The sequence below is a fragment of the Capra hircus genome, chromosome 19 (assembly GCF_001704415.2).
Source record: "Capra hircus breed San Clemente chromosome 19, ASM170441v1, whole genome shotgun sequence".
Classification (NCBI taxonomy): domain Eukaryota; kingdom Metazoa; phylum Chordata; class Mammalia; order Artiodactyla; family Bovidae; genus Capra; species Capra hircus.
Window position 1 is genome coordinate 35,209,819 of NC_030826.1, and position 18,658 is coordinate 35,228,476.

Sequence of the window (18,658 nt, forward strand, 5' to 3'; positions counted from 1 at the left end):
CTAAAGAGATAGAGACTTTTAAAGAATATTATTCACCGTAAATGTAGAAGGCACGTATTTTTGCCATGTTTTAGAGTATACATACCTTGTGAGTTTGAAACCTTCAAAAAAACGTGGTTTTTGGTCTTCTCACAAATGCTGACAGATTAGTATGTAACTTTTCCTTGTAGATATTACAAAGAAACAGGATGGACATTTTGATACACCACCACATTTATTTGCTAAGGTAAGAAGTTTTTATAAGAACCCTCATTTGTAAATTATGTTTGAAAGAGGGTTGTGGGTTTTTTCCTAATATTATGGAAATCACAATTACATATATTCACCTAAAAGGATTAAGACCTTGTAATCCATATGTGTCACAACTATTGATTATAATTATTCTTAAATTCTATTTGCCTGAATTCTCTCTATTCCGTAATGGAAGTCTGAGTTATAATATTAGGTAGGTAGGAGAAGGTACTTGGTATTTTCATCTTGTAAACCTTTTCAAATTGGTATTATTTTAATTATTAAACTGGTAACACCTGTAACAATAGATGTGCTTTCATGTAATTCTTTAGGTAAAAGAAGTAGACCAGAGTGGGGAATGGTTCAAGGAAGGAATGAAATTGGAAGCTATAGACCCATTAAATCTTTCCACAATATGTGTTGCAACCATTAGAAAGGTAAGAGAATAGGTTTTAAAATATAGAAATGAACTTAGAGGAACTAGTTTAAAGTAATGGGCTTCCCTGGTGGCTAACTGGTCAAGAATCCGCCTGCCACTGCAGGAGACATGGGTTCTATTCCTGGGCTGGGAAGATCCCCTGGAGAAGGAAATGGCAACCCACTCCAGTATTCTTGCCTGGAGATCCCGTCGACAGAGGACCCTGGCGTACTACAGTCCATGGGGTTGCGAAAGAGCAGGATAGGACATAGCAACTGAACAGCAACAAACAGGAGGAGGAGGCCCCTAACATTCATTTTGACCTAAAATGGGTGCATCTCTGTCTTCACTGGGGAGAATGTCAGTAGTAATTGCAAGATAAATTTGAGTTCTCCTACCAGAGGTTTTCTTTGTATATATCTTATTATCAAGATTGTTATCTTGAGCCTGCTACTTTTATTTTATGGAAGTATATCCTAAGTTAAAGGAAGAATACTTATTTAAGTTACTTCCTAGTCAGAACTTGTCCAATACAAGATTGTAACAATGCTAGTTTATCCTCAGTTTCCTGTGTTTCCTTTTTGTGCTTTTTCCCTCCATCGGTAGTACTTTATTGCTTCTTTTCTCTTTTTCCTCTCTTCTGAAATTGTTTTTACAAAAAGACGTGGAAGAGTGGTTCTCAGTTGTCAGTAGGCATTGAAATCTCCTGGAGAACTTTAAAAAATAATAATACTATTGACTAAGCCTCTTCTCCAACCCCGCACTCCTGTTCTGATTTAATCAATCTTAGCATTGGCATTTTTTTTAAGGTCCTCAGGTGATTCTGAAGTACAATCAGGGTTAAGAGCTATTGATCCAGAATACACTTAAACAAAGGTGTAATTAAATTGTGACTTGCATTTCAACACAGTTTAAGCCTTAAAGTGAAAGTTGTTCATCATGTCTTTGCAACCCCATGGACTATAGAGTCCATGGAATTCTTCAGGCCAGAATACTGGAGTGGGTAGCCTTTCCCTTCTCCAGGGGATCTTCCCAACCGAGGGATTGAACCCAGGTCTCCTGCATTGCAGGCGGACTTTTTAACTGCTGAGCCACAAAGGAAGTCCTTTAAGCCTTAAGCCAAAAGAATTAAAAAGTTATGATGGCTGCCATGTCCTGTACACTTGTGTTCAAGGTCACACAGCTAAACCAGACTGACTCTAAACCCTTATTCTTCCTTTTCACCTGACTAGGGATCCAGACTACCTGGTGCTATTTAAAACATAGATTCCCATGACCTGCTCTAGACCTGGTCAATCAGAATCATAAGAAAGATCACCCAGATATTTGTATTTGTCTGAAAAAATAATAATTAAAAAGTTCTCAAGGTGTAACTCTTGACAGTCAGCCAGATTTGGGAATCAGCACCATCATGTCATACTCTGTATGAAAGGAAAATAAGTGTCCAGGGAGTAGAATATTAAGCTTCACTCAGAAAATACTTAAAATGAATTTTTGCAGTGCTAGGTTGGTTTGGACTCTATAAAGCGTAGTCTTGTAGAACAAGATAAGCTGTAGGAAAACATGTTTAACGTACAAGATCAACTATGATTGAAGAATGGTACAAGTACTGTTGAAATTCAGATAAAGAAGAGCATCTTCTCAGAGGAATCAGGAAAAGCTTTGTGGAAGAGAGGACATTCGAAAACTTCAGTTTGAAGGATGGGAAAAACTGGGCCAAGAAGAGATTCAGGAGGAAACTGTGCCATGGAATGAGAATATGCACAAAAGCATCAGGAGTGAAAGGTACAGACCACATTTAGGAAATGGTGAAAGGTTCACACACAGTACATATGAAACCAGTTGCTTTGAATATTCTGGGCCAGGCTTTTTGTTTATAAGGAACAGAAACCCCCTCAAGTGGGCTTTAGAAAAGTTACTCTGAGGATTCAGTGGGCACGTTCATAGACATAGAAGGACCCAGGGATGAAACCTGGAAAGGCACAAACTTAGTGCTGTCCTCCATCTCTACGGGCCTCTTTGTTCCATCTCTGCTCTGTGTCTGTTCCACTCTTCTTTCTTTCTCTCTCTCTCTCCTGGTGTCCTGCGTATTGTCTCCACATGGTAGCCTCTCACCCTTCTGTTGGGCTTCCCCGGTACCTCAGATGGTAAAGAATCTCCTTGCAATTGTGGGATACCTAGATTCGATCCTTAGTCTGGGAAGATCCCCTGGAGAAGGGCATGGTAACCCACTCCAGTACTCTTGCCTGGAGAATCCCATGGATGGAGGAGCTTGGAGGGCTACAGTCCATGGTGTCACAAAGAGTTGGAAACGACTGAGAGACTTTCACTTCATTCACCCTTCTGTGTCACTGCCTTTCAGTGCCAGCTCCAACCCATGGCTTGACTGCTATCTCTCTGTATGTTAATTCTAATTACAGAGAAAGAATCTGAACAACTGAGCCCAGCTGTTTGCATGGTCCTCTGAAGGTGGGATATGAGCCCCTGATTCACTAAGCTTTGTTCAAAAGGGAAAAACGAATCCCGTATGAGTGGAGGTAGTCCTTTCTAGAGGTCTTAGAGTTCTTAAGGTTAAAGAGAAAATCAGTGTATATATATTCAATATATATTTCCTAGTAGAAATAACTAGGAGAACGGAACCTGCAAGTAGACAGAAAGATGATGTGAAATTAATTTGTGCAGTCTTTAATGCTTGGTCACATTGAGTTTTCTTTAGTGAACAGGGTAAGTTGGTAAAGCTTTCTGGCATGAACAGAGTACATAGCAGAGGAAAGTTTTAACTGTGTAAGAGGGGAAATGTACATAGGGAAGGCTGAAAGCAATAATATTAAGCAACATAGTGGAGAGAGAGTTAATGGCTAGGATAAAGGAACTGAATGTTTAGGGGGAGTTGTGGGGACCCAGCAATTGATTGCCCTTGAAAGGAGCTGGAGAAAGAGTTGTTGGTTTGTTGCCCTGTACTAACTCTCAGAGAATATATTCAGCATGCAGGCAAAATGCAGGCCTGAGACACTGAGAGGGTGAAAAACTCATGATAAAACTTGAGAAATTGTCAGCATAAAAGTCAACCATTGAAGAGTGAATGGGTAAAACAAGAGTTGAAGGTGAAAGGGTGGTTGCCAAAAAAAATGTGAAGCAATGAACACAGAGGTGAGAAGATGGATCAGTAGACTATAATGTAATGAGAATCTGGGAATAAATGTTTCAAAAAATTGAGAAGTCAGCTGGTATGGGATATTATAAAGGAGGCTGAAGTGTTGGGGAAAAGACACTGGATTTGACAAACTAGAAGATCATTTCTTCCCAGATAGCTCAGCTGGTAAAGAATCCACCTACAATGTAGGAAACCCTGGTTCAATTCCTGGGTCAGGAAGTTCCCCTGGAGAAGCGATAAGCTACCCACTCCAGTAATCTTGGGCTTCCCTGGTGGCTCAGATGGTAAAGAATCTGCCTGCAATGTGGGAGACTTGGGTTTGATCCCTGGGTTGGGAAGATCCCCTGGAGGGGCCCATGGCAACCCAATCCAGTATTCTTGTCTGGTGGATTCCCATGGACAGAGGAGCCTGGCAGGTTACAGTCCATGGGGTCGCAAAAAGTCGGACATGACTGAGTGATATAACTTGAATTGGGTCTCTGGGTGAAGAGTATTTAGGAATTTGTTGTATATGCCTTTTTTTAAGTGTGAACTGTTTCAAAATAAAATGCTTCTAATGTAAGGGGGATTGGGAGACATGGAGAGGTTTGTCTTGAGAGGCAAAGGAAGGACTACTATGTAGAGCAGTCTGATGCGCGAAGGATGGGCTGTGAGGTCCCTCACGCAGTTCCTGTCATGGAGCAGCACAGTTATCCGGAGCATGAAAGAGGTAAAGCCGGAGCTTGAGGAAGATGGGAGACGTTTAGGAAAACTCCACTATGTGAAAGTCAGAAGGGTATAAGTAGAGTCCCTACTGAATAAGATTTAAAGCTTAGCCGAGACTAGATGGTTGAATTGTAAAAGAGCACTCAGCCCTGTTTCGTGCCACAGGAGAAAACAGCCTTGGCCCTTGTCAGGAGCGTGTTTTCCTTAGACCTCTAAAATCACTTCCCTGTAACCACGCTTTTATTTCTGGCACACCCTAGAATTTATACAGATTTGTTTTTCATTATAATTTCAGTTGTTTAAGAGAGTTCAGTAAACATTTCTCACTTTCACGAGATCTTTATGTAATACACTTTGCTTTCTTTTAGAATGTCACTTGAAGGATCATTTTTATAATAGTGGTACCTAATTTTAAATACTTGGAATTCTCTTAATTTAAAAGGTGCTGGCTGATGGATTCCTGATGATTGGGATCGATGGCTCAGAAGCAGCAGATGGATCTGACTGGTTCTGTTATCATGCAACCTCCCCTTCTATTTTCCCTGTTGGTTTCTGTGAAATTAACATGATTGAACTCACTCCACCCAGAGGTACTTTTTTCTAATACATACAGTGGGTATTCATCCTTGTTCTCTTTTTACATAGTACCTGTTTACACTGTTTACCACAGCCCTAGATTTCTTTTTATTTTTAGCCCTAGATTATTTGCTGTTTGAAAATATGTATATATAAACATATGTGTGTTACATATGTATATGTTTATATCAAGAGCTGTGGGGTGTCTGAAAACATCAAGACCTGTAACCTAACTAGCTTTAATAAATTGGTGGAGAATTTTTCCTGAGCATTTGTACATTTTATAATAAGAATCGGTATTCTCAAGCCCTGTTAAGGTGATGATGTAGGCTCAAAGGGCTATCGCATACATAAACTTTTTAAAAAAAAATGGACTGTAGCCTTTGAGAGAAAGCAAGTTTTCATCTTTAGATTACTGTATGAGGAAGCTCCCTGGCATTCCAGTTGTTAGGACTTGGAGCTTTCACTGTCAGGGCCCTGGGTTCAATCCCTGGTTAGGAAATTAAGATCTCACAAGGCAGGTGGTATTACCAAAAAAAAAATAAAAATTACCATATGACTTAAAAAAAAATGACACCCTTAAATAGTTCATATGGCTTAACCAGTGACTTTCCTAATTTCAATATCTGAGCCTTGGATTTTTCTCTTAAGAAGGAGAAAAGCCAAACAGAAGACTGTAAAAACAGTATTTGCCCAGCCACTGTTCTTACAAAGAAAGAAAAATATTACTGGAAAATATTAAATGTTAGACTATTCTAAGCCTAGGATTGAAAAGCGAAAGTCTAGCTCTTATAGGATACTTGGGTGCACCTGTTTCTGTCTATAAAAACAGGAAGAGCCATATAACAGGGAGGAATTATTGTACTCTACAGCATTAGCTCATGAGATTGTAATGTGTGCTGAATTACTTTATATCTGCATTTTTATATTACACTAATTTTAAATGAACTTCTAGTTAAACTAGTTGTGTTTTCCAGGTTACACAAAGCTTCCTTTTAAATGGTTTGACTACCTCAGGGAAACTGGCTCCATTGCAGCACCAGTAAAACTGTTTAATAAGGTAAATTTAAATAAACACATACATATTAGTTAAACAGTGTACGTATTTCCTTTACATAGGAGTTGAAATTTGTTTCCAAATTTTGTTTCATTATCAGGAATGAATGCATTTCCTAACTAGTTCTTACATGCTTCACCTTCATATGTTTCAATAAAGGATTTTTTTGGTCTAAATTGTTAATTGGTTATGTTACTTCTCTTTTTTTCTATCCTAGTGATGATGGAGTTACACATTATTCTTTTCATCAGTGTTAATGTTTTGCTTCTCCATGTTAGGATGTTCCAAATCACGGATTTCGTGTCGGGATGAAATTAGAAGCAGTGGATCTCATGGAGCCACGATTAATATGTGTAGCCACAGTAACTCGAATTATTCATCGTCTCTTGAGGATACATTTTGATGGATGGGAAGAAGAATATGATCAGTGGGTAGACTGTGAGTCCCCTGACCTCTATCCTGTAGGGTGGTGTCAGTTAACTGGATATCAACTACAGCCTCCAGCATCACAGTGTAAGTTGGTATAAGAAAAGGTGTCCTTTTGCAAAAATCAGCAATTCTCCAAGGACTGTCTCACATAAATCATCTTGTGAGCTTACAGGACAAGAATATACCTATGTCTGATTGGTTGCCAGGTAAGATCTTACCTGATAAGACTCAACCATGATATCACAGAATCAGACCGTGTGTGCCATGGCAGTGTGAACTCAGTAGTCAGTTGCTTAATGACTATAGAAACACAACATTAAGAACATCCACCGAATTAAACTAGACTTCCTTTAGTGAGTTTAAAGTTACAGACTAAAATTTATTAACATATAAGAAGTGCTTATTGAATAAATAATGAAATCTGTCTGGTATTGAGGTTCATGGTTTTGCAGGAACAATGACCCTTATTTTCGAAGCATTGTGTACTTTTATAAACATCATTGTCTTGGTAAAGGTAGTTCATCTGAGTTGTATTGAGAGTTGTAAGAAATTATCTGATATCAATTTTCTTTTTTATTTTTCAGCATCAAGAGAAAGCCAGTCAGGTTCATCAAAACAGAAGAAAAAGACTAAGTCCCAGCAATACAAAGGACATAAGAAAAGTGGGTCACCACATGGTGTTTATATACATTTCCTAACTTGTTAACCAACTGGGGTCTTGGTATCCTTGCATAGAAATGGGATCCCTTGTGAGAGCTGATAACTGTGCATTCTGTATTATGCTTAAAGGTGCAGTATGCCATAAGAGGCAGACTTTTTAAAAATCAGAAGCACTTGTCTTTGATTGACAGGAGAAAGTATTACCATAATATTTAATAGATGGTAAAGCGTAGAGTCTATGAATGATTTTTGAGGTAATAGGTAAACCTGAAAATTAGTCCTTTTTAAAAATTTTTTTATTAAAAATAAAAACAGATGTTTGGTGCTTACAATAGACTTGGAGACTAAAAAACCTATCCTTCTAAACCAAAAAACTCTTTCTAAAATCTTTCCCCCTCCATCATAGAAAGCTATAGATTTTTTCTCTTTGTGAAACTTGTCATGGAATATTTCATCCTAAGATAAAGTTATTTTGTTTTTCATTTTTTTTACTGGGGACTTAGAGCAGACACTGCAGTGGTGCTTAGTTTCTTCCCTACATGAAACCCAAATGGGTCTCACTATAGTGATAACCGTCAAGACCTATCTCTTACCCTCTTTTATATTGTAGATGTAAGCCTCCCATAGACCCAGAATTATTTTGCTTACTGGTTGCTTACCATGGTTGATATTTACCTAAAAGAACTCCAGAGAACATGGCCCAACCAGGCAGATTAAAATGATTTCCAGTTTATCAGAAACTGATTAGCAAGAAGTCATGTGGTAACTTGGTGTCAGTGGACTAACCACAGCAGGTGTGATCATTGAGCTTTCTCTAAGACTGAATTAGTACAAGCTGCTTTGGCCTGTCTTTACATTTAATTGGACAAGAATTTGAGATTTCAGAATTTTCTTTGCAATGTGTTGAATTTAAGAATGTTTTTTACTACTCAGTGACTTTATGACGTCTTCTAGAACAAACTTCTGAGCATTGTATACACAGTTCACATACCTCTCTCAGTGTGACCCTTACTGGGCTTGTTATGGTTTATGGGGTTTAATCATTTTGAATTAATAGGCTAGGGACATGGGAAGAAATATGAAATTAATGAAGTGATAATATCAGTGTCCCAATTTTTAGTGACATTTAATAATGTGTGTCACTAAATGGGACATCGGATTTCTGGATTAGCTGAAAAAATAAATATAAAACTAGAACATATTATTTAATATTTTAATAGCTCTTAATATTGCAACATCATCTCTAATGCCTTTAAATTGTCTTTTGGACATAGAAAAGAAAAAAATTATGGACTCACAGTCCCTTATTAGAAATCCTAGAGATCAAATGCACTTTGGAATTTAGAATTCTGGGGGTTTTTTTTGAAAGAAGTACAGTGTGTGTAGCATATATTATGTAACACCCCTTGCAGACTCTGCAGCACTTTGAAGCAGAATATATATAAATAGTAACATTTAATGGGCCAAATAAAGATTATTATAAATAGTATCACCAAGTGAGGTCTGATTTGGTTGCCCCCAAAAAACTTTGAATTTCAGAATTCAGGATAAGGAATTGTAGTCATGTGTGAATGAAAAGCATTCTTCATTTTAAGATACTGTCTGTTCCTTTTATTTTTTCACATTACTCAGCAAATAGGTTATTAGAAATTTCAAAATAAGAAAGAACCTGGGGTCCAGGAACCTTGAGTCATCCATTGCATGCAGATTTTTATCAGTCAGACCACAAAACCTTTTGTTTTTAAGTTTATCTACAGATTATTATATCCTGGCTCTGTTGTTTCATCTTATGACTCTGGTCTTTCTACAACCTAAATCATCTACTGGTATGTTCTTTGGTAGGGCTTATTTTTTACAAAAATAATCGGTTGACTTCATTGTTCTAGCCTGTTTTTTAATTAGCTGTGTTCATGCTGTAAAGGGATAACTATTAACTAGTGCTTTCGAACAATATGAAGAATGTTCTGTCAAGAGGATCATATAGACTGTTGTCTACGTACCATCTGTCCAATCTGAAAAGTGTTTTTTCCCTCAAAGTTTAATAATTCTAGAGGAGGAAATCAGCATTTGTTTCTGTACCATCTTCAGGGGCTGTTGTAAGCAGTAGAGAACTGAAGATTCTCCTTGCATTTTTACCTCCCAAGTGTGTAGTGCAGTAGACTTTTTCATCTAAATGAATGCTCCAGGTGATTTGGGTTTGAGAGTTGAATGTGTACTTACAGGAACTTGATTTCCAGGTCATTTTACATATTAATACTGTCTGACTTAGATTTGTCTTTTAGTTCTGATTTTGCAAAGCAAATTTCTGATTGCTCTTTCCTGAGTTATTTGTTAACTCTGGAATAAAACAGATATAACTTATAGTCACAAAGATCTGTAAGTATCCTTCAATTTTTAACCAGATAAATGCGGTATGCTTGATTGTTCAGTCTTTGCAAAGCTTAAAGTATTTATTTGTTGGTGGTGAAAGTATTGTAAAAGTCTTTGCAGGCTTATGTGTGCTAATGAAACTATAACCAAAGGCTGTTTGAAAAGAAATTAAATTGCTTAAGATCTTGCAGGCCACGAATCTTTAAATTTTAGAACTGCTTCTCAGAGTAAGAATTTTTTTCTAAAAGAGTGGATTATAAACCAAAAGTTAGGGAAACATATACCAGTAAAATTCTGCCACTTGTATAATTCGTTAATTAAGCTGTTTGATTTCTCCCTGAAGGACAGTGTTTGGGCTTATATGGGCACAGTGAAATACCTACAAGTAGGGCTTTAAAATTCTCTCTACCCTTGGATTTTCGGTCCCCCTCAAACTAAAATTTTACTTGAAAATAGTTAGCCAGCTAGCTGTTCTCCACACTCAATGCTCTCTGTCATTCATTTTGCTTTGTTTTGTTTTAAATTGATTACAGAGTCAAGAACCAGGATTACTAGACTCAGAGAGACTAGAAATAATCTCCCCTATCATCCACTCGCCAACACACACACACCCACCCACCCTTGTTTCTCACACACACACACATCCTTGCACACATACACACCCACCCTTGTTTCTCACACACATTCTTGCACACACACACACCCCTTTGTTTCTCACACACATCCTTGCACACTCACACACCCTTGTTTCACACACACACACCCTTGTTTTCAAACATACGAACCTTGCATAGTTGGTTCTCTTTTCACACACACACACACACCCCCCACACACACCCACACACACACCACCCAGCCACCCACCCACCCTTGTTTCTCACACACACACACACACACATCCTTGTTTTCAAAAATACGAACCTTGCATAGTTCTCTTTTCACACACACACACACACACCACCCACCCATCCTTGTTTCTCACACACACACACATCCTTGTTTTCAAAAATACGAACCTTGCATAGTTGGTTCTTTTTTCACAGTATCCTCTGCAAATACAACCTTTCCTAGTTATGATACACTTTTCTTCCCACGCATGTAAGTAAAAGCTTACTTTAGTTTAACTTGATATTTAGAGAGGAAGATGCCAGTTGGGAAGAAGCCTGTCAGTTTGTCAAGCCTGCCCATGACAGGTGGGGTGCGGAGGAGCCTCTCTGGTGACGAAGAGTTGACTCCTCCTCCATATCGAACCCTTCCAGCACAGACAGCCCCGGAGGCCTTCCCACCTCCCCGCACTAGCCAAGAGTTCAGTCCCAGCCTCAAAACAGGTAATTAGTCACATCAACACTTCAGGCGCTGCAGAGGGCCAAAGTCTGGGTGAGGGTGGTGGGGGACAGAGCATGGTCTCGCATGACAGATGCTGACTCATCACATTTTTCTTTTTCTTTCAACTGAAAAGTTCATTTTCACTAGTCCTTGGTAGTTACTTCACTAAAATGAGTAATCAGGAAAGGATTTTTATTTTGTTATAAGCCACTTTTGAGCTTCAAATTCAGGTAAAGCTGTAATTTCAGCTTACGGAATTTGTGAGATAACTTGTACCATTTCATGGTTTTGTTAAAATGGTTGAACATATTGCATTGCAGAATTGTGTGACTTGACTTCAGGGAGAAATATGCAATAAGGGATCAGTATGATTCATCAGATCCAAAACGAGGCTTTCTTCATAGCATTTCTCACTCAGTAAACAGATGTGTTTTGTATGCCTGTGTAATTTTGATTCTGGTAGTAATATTTACCACAATCTTAGCTGAATACCATGAATTTGGAAATGAAATACCTGTACAGTTTGAGTAATGAATTTGAGTGAAATTTATTTCGGTAGGAACATGGAATATGTACAGTGATTAATGTTTAATTCAAGCTGAATTGGTTAGGATGAGCTGGTAGAGTAAGGAATACTGCCCTTTGTCATTGCTAACAACAAACATGTTGCCATAGAATGTCAGAGAATCTTCACTTACATGTGATGAATCTTAGACGTGAGTACAGATCAAACAGCGTCAAAGTTGTATCTAATTTGGCATATATTCTGCCATGTGTCCTACGTATTGCTTGTAAACTACATTTTTTCATCTGATTTTCCTTTTTTAAAAAGCCTTGCATTCTTTCAAATCCCTGTTGAAAGCCCTGATGAGCCTTAGTGTCTAGCTCTGTTTTCTTCTCATTACTCTGTTTGCACCTGAAGTTGTGATCAGCCTTTTTTTTTCTTTTCTTTTTTTTCATTTAAGGATGTGTTCTTTAGCTTTTGCCTTCTTAAACAGTATATTAGTTGATCTTTATCCTTCCCAGTCTGTTTCTCTGAAGATCACTCTCATATCTTTATATCTAGAAAAAATTACAGTACTTTTTTTTTTTTTTTACAGTACTTCTTTTGTGTAAGAAATGGATTAGGACTGCAAATCCAAGTTTATCTGCTCTTTAATACTTTCAAATATCAAAAGAGCATTTCAGCTCTTTGTCTTTTTAACTTTTTTTTCCTTTTGTACTTATTATGAACGTCTTCTATAACTTAATTAACTGTAGATATTTTGAACTCTGGATATATTTGATTTTTACTGCATTTTATATGTTTTGTTTTGTTTTATGCATTAGACTGATTTTGAAGGTGTATGTCACATTTTGTGAGAGAACTTGACTTTTAGGATTGGTAAAACCGAGGAACTTGGAGTAGACATACAGGGTAGAGCCCACAAGGCCTCCTAATGACTTCCCTTTCCTCTAGACTTTATCATGTGTGTCTTCTGAGCTGGGGGCACATTTGTGGGACTTTTGTGTGGTTTTACTCTGGTGAAACTGTGCAGGGACTGTGTTGCTGGCCTAACTATAGTTCGTTTAGCTTTTGCAAGAGTTTACTACTTATGGACTTCTAACTAGAAAAGTGTGATTTCTGTTTACCTCCTGAAATGTTAGTGATTAGAATCAGCAAAGTAACTTCCTTTTAAAAACAGAGCCAAGAAAATGCATTTGTGTAGAAAGTGACATTAGCCACAGGGTCTATTTTATTTCATCCATCATTCATTGACAATAAAGCCTGTAAAGAAGAAATAATGAGTGTGAAGATACCAGACAGGCTTTATTTTAGGTTCCATGAAAACTCTGAAACTTTAGATAAAACATCCCACATCTCAGTGAATGTTTCATGTTTCTCTACATTTTTTAGAACATTGTTTCCATATATTAACATGAGTAGAAGCATAATCCAGAACTTTGTCGTTAATAATAAATGCAAATAGTTTCAGGATGTGCTTTAGAATCTCAATTTTCTTACACTTAAAAAAAAAAGCAAAAACATCCATTTGAATGGAACATATTTAGTCTTGAAGCACAGTAATTTCTCATTCATTTAGCCATCTGATCATCATATAACAAGATATTGTTTTAATCAAGCTTTTATTGTGGGTACTGCACCTTTAATGAAATTTGTTTTTTTTTCCTTTTCCATGTGTTTATTTTCATATCCAAATGTCTTTAACAATTAATCCATGTTGGTTTGATTTGAAGGATACTGTTATGTGTTTGATATCCTCCATAAAAGCATTTTTTTCATATTAAGTAATTTTTAAAGGATTTTTTAAAAAAAGCAGTCGGTCGTGTTTGCTTTACCTTTTAACAGTCTGATTGGTATGTGTTTCGCTATTATTATACAAATAGTGTATTCACTTTTCTGTCTTTGGACTTAGATTTTTTTAACACCATTACCAAAGCAAAATAAAATGAATTAGCATATCTCAGATTATGCTTGTTTTTACTTTCTTCTTATTTTTTAAAGATTATTTATTTATTCTGGGTTGTGTGGTGTCTTCATTGCTGTACAGGCTTTTCTCTAGTTGTGGCGAACAGTGGCTACTCTCTTGCAGTGCACAGACTTATTGAGGTGGCTTCTCTTATTGTGGAGCACAAGCTCTAGGGAGCACTGGCTTCAGTAATTGCAGCACATGGGCTCAGTAGCTATGTCTCCTGGGCTCTAGAGCACATGCTCAGTAGTTAATGACACACGGGCTTAGTTGTCCACAGCATATGGAATCTTCCCAGACCAGAGATCGAACCTGTGTCTTCTGCATTGACGGGTGGATTTTTACCACTGTGAGAAATGCAGATTATTCTTTAAATTACCAAATAAGATGTCAAAGACCCTTGTTTTTGAAACTAATATTTTATAACTGAAATCAAGAAACAAAGTGGTTTTCTATCATTATTTTGACTTTAAAAGTAGCCCTTTTAGGGAATTCCCTGGTGTACAGTGGATAAGAACCCCCTGCCAAAGTAGGGAATGTGGGTTTGATCCCTGATCCCGGAAGATTCCACATGCCCCAGAGCAGCTAAGCCCATGTACCACAGCTACTGAAGCCTGCACTCGTAGAGCCCGTGCTCTGCAACAGAACCCACCACGATGAGAAGCCCATGCACCGCAACGAAGACTAGCCCCCGCAAGCCCCCCACAAGCCAAGACCAGAGGAAGCCTGTGTGCAGCAAGGAAGACCCAGTGCAATCCAAAATAATTTTTTTTTTTTTTAAGTAAGAAAGTAATTTTTTCTTCACAGAGTTCTAATAGAAAGTAGAGGGTGGGCTTCAGGGCAAGTGTTCAGGGCAATCTGAAGTTACTGTCGAATTGTGTTGAGGTAACTTAAGAGATGTTTATAAAAGAAGATAGGAAAATCGGAGAATTAAACTGCCTAAACTTTTGCCTAAGACTAGTGCTGGGACCAGCAAGAAAAAAATTTTCCTTTCTCTTCTTGCTTGTCCATGCATTAGAAAGAGCCCTCCTGTCACTAAAAATGCTGACTAGCATGACTTCAGTGGCTACCAAGAAACCTAAACCCCACTGAAAATACTGGAAACTGGAAAACATTTGTCTATAAAAGTAAAGACCTATTGGAACATGACCTGTTCATAAATTAAGGACTGCCTATACTGTTGTTTTTTTTTCATTAAAAAAAAAAAGGTCTTCAGATAAAAATGTGGACAGGCAGTAAGTACTACTATTAAGTGATCCCATTCTCTTTTAGCTGCACACTGCAAGGCTTGCAGGATCTTAGCTACCCAACCAGGGATTGAACCCATGCCCTCAGCAGTGAAAGCAGAGAGTCCTAACCCCTGGACGCTAGGGAATTCCAAGTGTTAGCTGTTCTATACCAGTGACTTTCACACTGCTGATGTCAGTCAATTTCTATTTTACCCGAAATAATTACTTAAGTTTTTCTTGATTTTAGTTTTAATACAGATGTTTTTACTATTGGGTTTATTATTTATTTTTATAAATATACAAATTGTATGTAGATCATATATTTTATGATATTTTTAATACTATTTTAAAATTAGATTTTTTTTTTTTTTTATGGAGAGTCTTTAACAAAGGTACTCCTTGGAGATAACATATTAAAGTCATATTTATTGTGTTACTTACTATAGTTCAGAACTATCCAAAAAATACATCATTTATATAGGCATTGACATAAAAGTGAATACTTAATCATGAGAAAAATTCCAGTCAAATGAGTGATCAGTATCACCTTCAACATTTCATTGACAGTGTTCATTTGTGCAGTGTCCAATTTGTAGTGTTGTTCTTTTTTGAAACTTCTCTCAACTACAAATACACTTTGAAAATTAAAAGTAATTAAATGCTCCTCCTTCGGGGTAGTTAGTTTTAAAATTATTGAAGACATGAAGAAGTCTTTTATTAACTATAAAGCTGGTGGAACATGAAAATTAAAAGTAATCTGAATATTCCAGAAAGACTTAATAACATCTTGTATATTTATCTCTTTCTTGCAGTGACTACATTGCAGCTGAAAGAGGAGTTGATAGATGGAGAGGATTATAGTTTCCTCCAAGGAGCATCTGATCAGGAAAGCAATGGCTCTGCCAACTTTTACATCAAACAGGAGCCTTGAGGTTGCTCAGAAACTGAGGGTGGGAGGGAAAGAATTTTACACAGGACTGATTTTATAATCAATCCAGCTGTACAGCGGGGCTATTCTACTGGGACATTTTGCTAAACATAGAAAATTTCAGTTCCAGATTTTTCAAGTGGGTAGGGAAACTATTTTAGCCTTGGGGGGAAATTTTTCAATTTATAAAGATGGACAATTTTTGTGTTGTATTTGAAGCTTTTGAAAGAATTTTGTAATATTTTCCAAGTTTGGATTTATGTGCATTGTTAACAAGAATTGAAATTCTAACTTTTTTGGTAAGATTAAAGTTTAGGTAGCAGGATTGAAGGAAATGACTTAAGAAAGATACTGTTGTAAATGCAAACGAACTGTCATTACTAATGAACCTTTTTGGTACCTGTTGGGAGATTTTGGGATTTTAGAAGTTAGGCCAGTCACATCTCCAGCTTCCTCTGCTGCAGAATATGCAACTGAATCCCCGCTGTGGAGAGCTCATCACCACATAAATCATGGAAGGGTAATTAATTCTGCTTGTTGGCATTTTATTGCAGCCCATTTTAAATATTTGTACAGAAGTGTTTCATTCTGTGAAAATTCATTTGGAGTTCTATATGAAACTGGAAGAACTCTGGATACTTTATATGTTCTCTTTTAATTAAAAATGAGTAAAATTATCCTAACACTAAAGTGTTAAACTGGAATGGTTGACAAGATATACAAGATCTCGGTCTACATGTTGAGGGATTGGGGAAAATGCAATATTGTCCTAAGTTTATTTTATTTTCCTTACTAAAACATATCCCACAAAAGGAATTCTTATTAGTTCTCTGCCATTTCTCTCCATCTGTGAGATAATACTTGTATAACTACACCCCAAAACTTATGTGTTCTGTATTACCAGGAGAATCAAAATTATTTTAACAGTTGTTTAAAGCCAAGATAAGTCTAGATTTCAAAATCATTCCTGCTCTGCTTTTGACTATCCTGGATTTGTTAGAAAACTAATTTGAAAGAGAATTTAATTTTCTTAAAATTCCATATATATATGTAAGAATTGTCTTTAACTGTTTCAGATTTAATTTTAACAGTAATAACTGATTTGGACCATTTCAGACATTCCCTATTTTTAAATTCACATGGCTTCGTTTAAGAAAGGATGTAAGGGTAAATTGGTGAAAGGTTTGCTCTCTGCACTTTTCTGGCTGAGTTGTGACTGAATGAGAGGGCTTTAGCATTTACCAGTGAGGTTCATAAACTCAACTCTCAGGAATTAATTGCATCTGTTGTAGAAGTGCTTCTGGGTATTAGCCTGGCCTCTTCAGAGTGGTAATAGTAACCATCTCCTCTGGAATATAGGTAGGGCTAATTAGAAATTAATCAAAATGATTAACCTCTACAGTCCTTCAGCCTATGGAATGCTTTAAAAAATGTTAATGGAAAGCCCCAGGAGACCATATTAGGTAAGATTTTTTTTTTTGTTTGAATTTTAAAATGCATAGAACATTAAAAACCAGCAATTTATTTTCTAAAATATTGCTCTACTTTTGGGAATAATAGCATTGGTAATATGCACAGGTTTACCTCATTCTATGCAAGAGGGGTTAATATCATAAGGTTTTGTAGTTGCTACTGGAAGTAAAATTTGTTACTTTATAGTGTAAGAATGTATGGAATTGCATGTCAACATTTCTTAATACTGTCTCTTTAGGGGCATAAATGCAAGTCATATCAATGCCAGGTTGATTCTTATGTGTCAAATATATGTGAATTCAGCTGTTAAATTACTGGATATTTATCTTAAACATTACTGAGAGGGACCTACTGTAAATGTGACATAAACTTCCCAAATCTTCAACTTTTAAGAATCTTCCCATGAACTTAAAGCCTGGAAGACTTCTAAAGCAAAGGTGACAACAGTCTTTATCCTCAGGCTCAGTGAATTTAGACCCAGGACTCCGATTCCATGTTATGGGCACAAGAAGCCAGTTGTAGCGTGTGCTTTAACAGGACCCTGAGCTTAAGATCTCTATGGGAAACTGAATAAACCAGAAGGGATTTGATTTGGAGCCTGGTAATTAGTTCTGTGAAATGCTCATTTGTAGCCAGATTTTATATAAGCTTCTAATTTTACAGCAAAGCCAGGCTGTTTTCAAATTTGCCACATATTAATATTTATGAAGTGTTTCTTGTCTTAATCCCATGACCAGCATGGTGATGGTAAGGACTTTGTACCAGATAAACTCGATCTGAAGCCCTCTTCACTGTTCAGGCTCTTAACTCCTACTGCCGAAAGAACAGAAAATGAGTTGGTGGCAGAGGAGATTTATGTCTTAGCCACAACTCCAAGTGTACAACTCAGTAGCCCCGTTCTCTTACGGTTCAAATATACTGCTGACCTTGGGTTTGTTCTTGTTTTTTTTTTTCCTGTTAGGATTATTTGGGGGTTTTTGGTAGTTTAAACTCTTTAACTTTTTCCTTGCTGTGTATGAAGAAAGCTAAAGCTGTTATCAACTTCTTATTCTATGGATACTAACACGGGTTTTCAGTGTTTGTTTGTTTTTATTATTATTCATTTTGTGTGATGTGAATACCCTCTCCCATCAATATTTGTATTATGGTGCTATATATTTGGTAATGATCCTTTACTATTGGGAAGGGATTTTAAAAATACTGTGATTAAACTGGGTTTCTTCCTTTGATTTTCATATTTTAAATAAAGCCACAGTCATTTATACAAAAGAAAAGCATCTGTCCCTGGGCAAATCTTTTGAGGACAGAGGTCAAAGTAAACTGCATAAGGTTTTTACATCATTTCTGTATGTATTTGATATATAGATCAATATCTGTACAAATTTAATCTTTTATTTTCTTGGTAACTTGTGATCATTGAGAAAGTATTTGAAACTTTCTCATGAAGTGTATATAATGGCGTGAAAAATTCCTTTGGAGAAATTTATGTTCCTTTCATTTTTACAAAATTGAAAATTTTCAGCATGGATGTGTTAAAGCATTAAAATTATAACTTTGTGTACAAGATGAAAATAATTCACTAAATTTGCCCTTTTTTACACAAAATAAAACATTAAAATTAAGTTGCACAT

General features: G+C 36.7%; 1 protein-coding gene across 11 annotated transcripts in view; it reads left to right on the forward strand.

Annotated features, from left to right (window-relative positions):
* The window catches only part of MBTD1 (mbt domain containing 1), a 70,170-nt gene extending 51,521 nt beyond the window's left edge, over positions 1-18,649 (forward strand). For all 11 annotated transcript variants that reach the window (XM_018064839.1, XM_005693634.3, XM_018064838.1 and 8 more), the window contains 7 exons: positions 171-226; positions 564-668; positions 4,951-5,098; positions 6,062-6,144; positions 6,420-6,654; positions 7,155-7,232; positions 15,439-18,649. In XM_018064839.1, the coding sequence (XP_017920328.1) occupies positions 171-226; positions 564-668; positions 4,951-5,098; positions 6,062-6,144; positions 6,420-6,654; positions 7,155-7,232; positions 15,439-15,557 (824 nt within the window). In that variant the 3' untranslated portion in view covers positions 15,558-18,649. The remainder of the gene's footprint in view (positions 1-170; positions 227-563; positions 669-4,950; positions 5,099-6,061; positions 6,145-6,419; positions 6,655-7,154; positions 7,233-15,438) is intronic.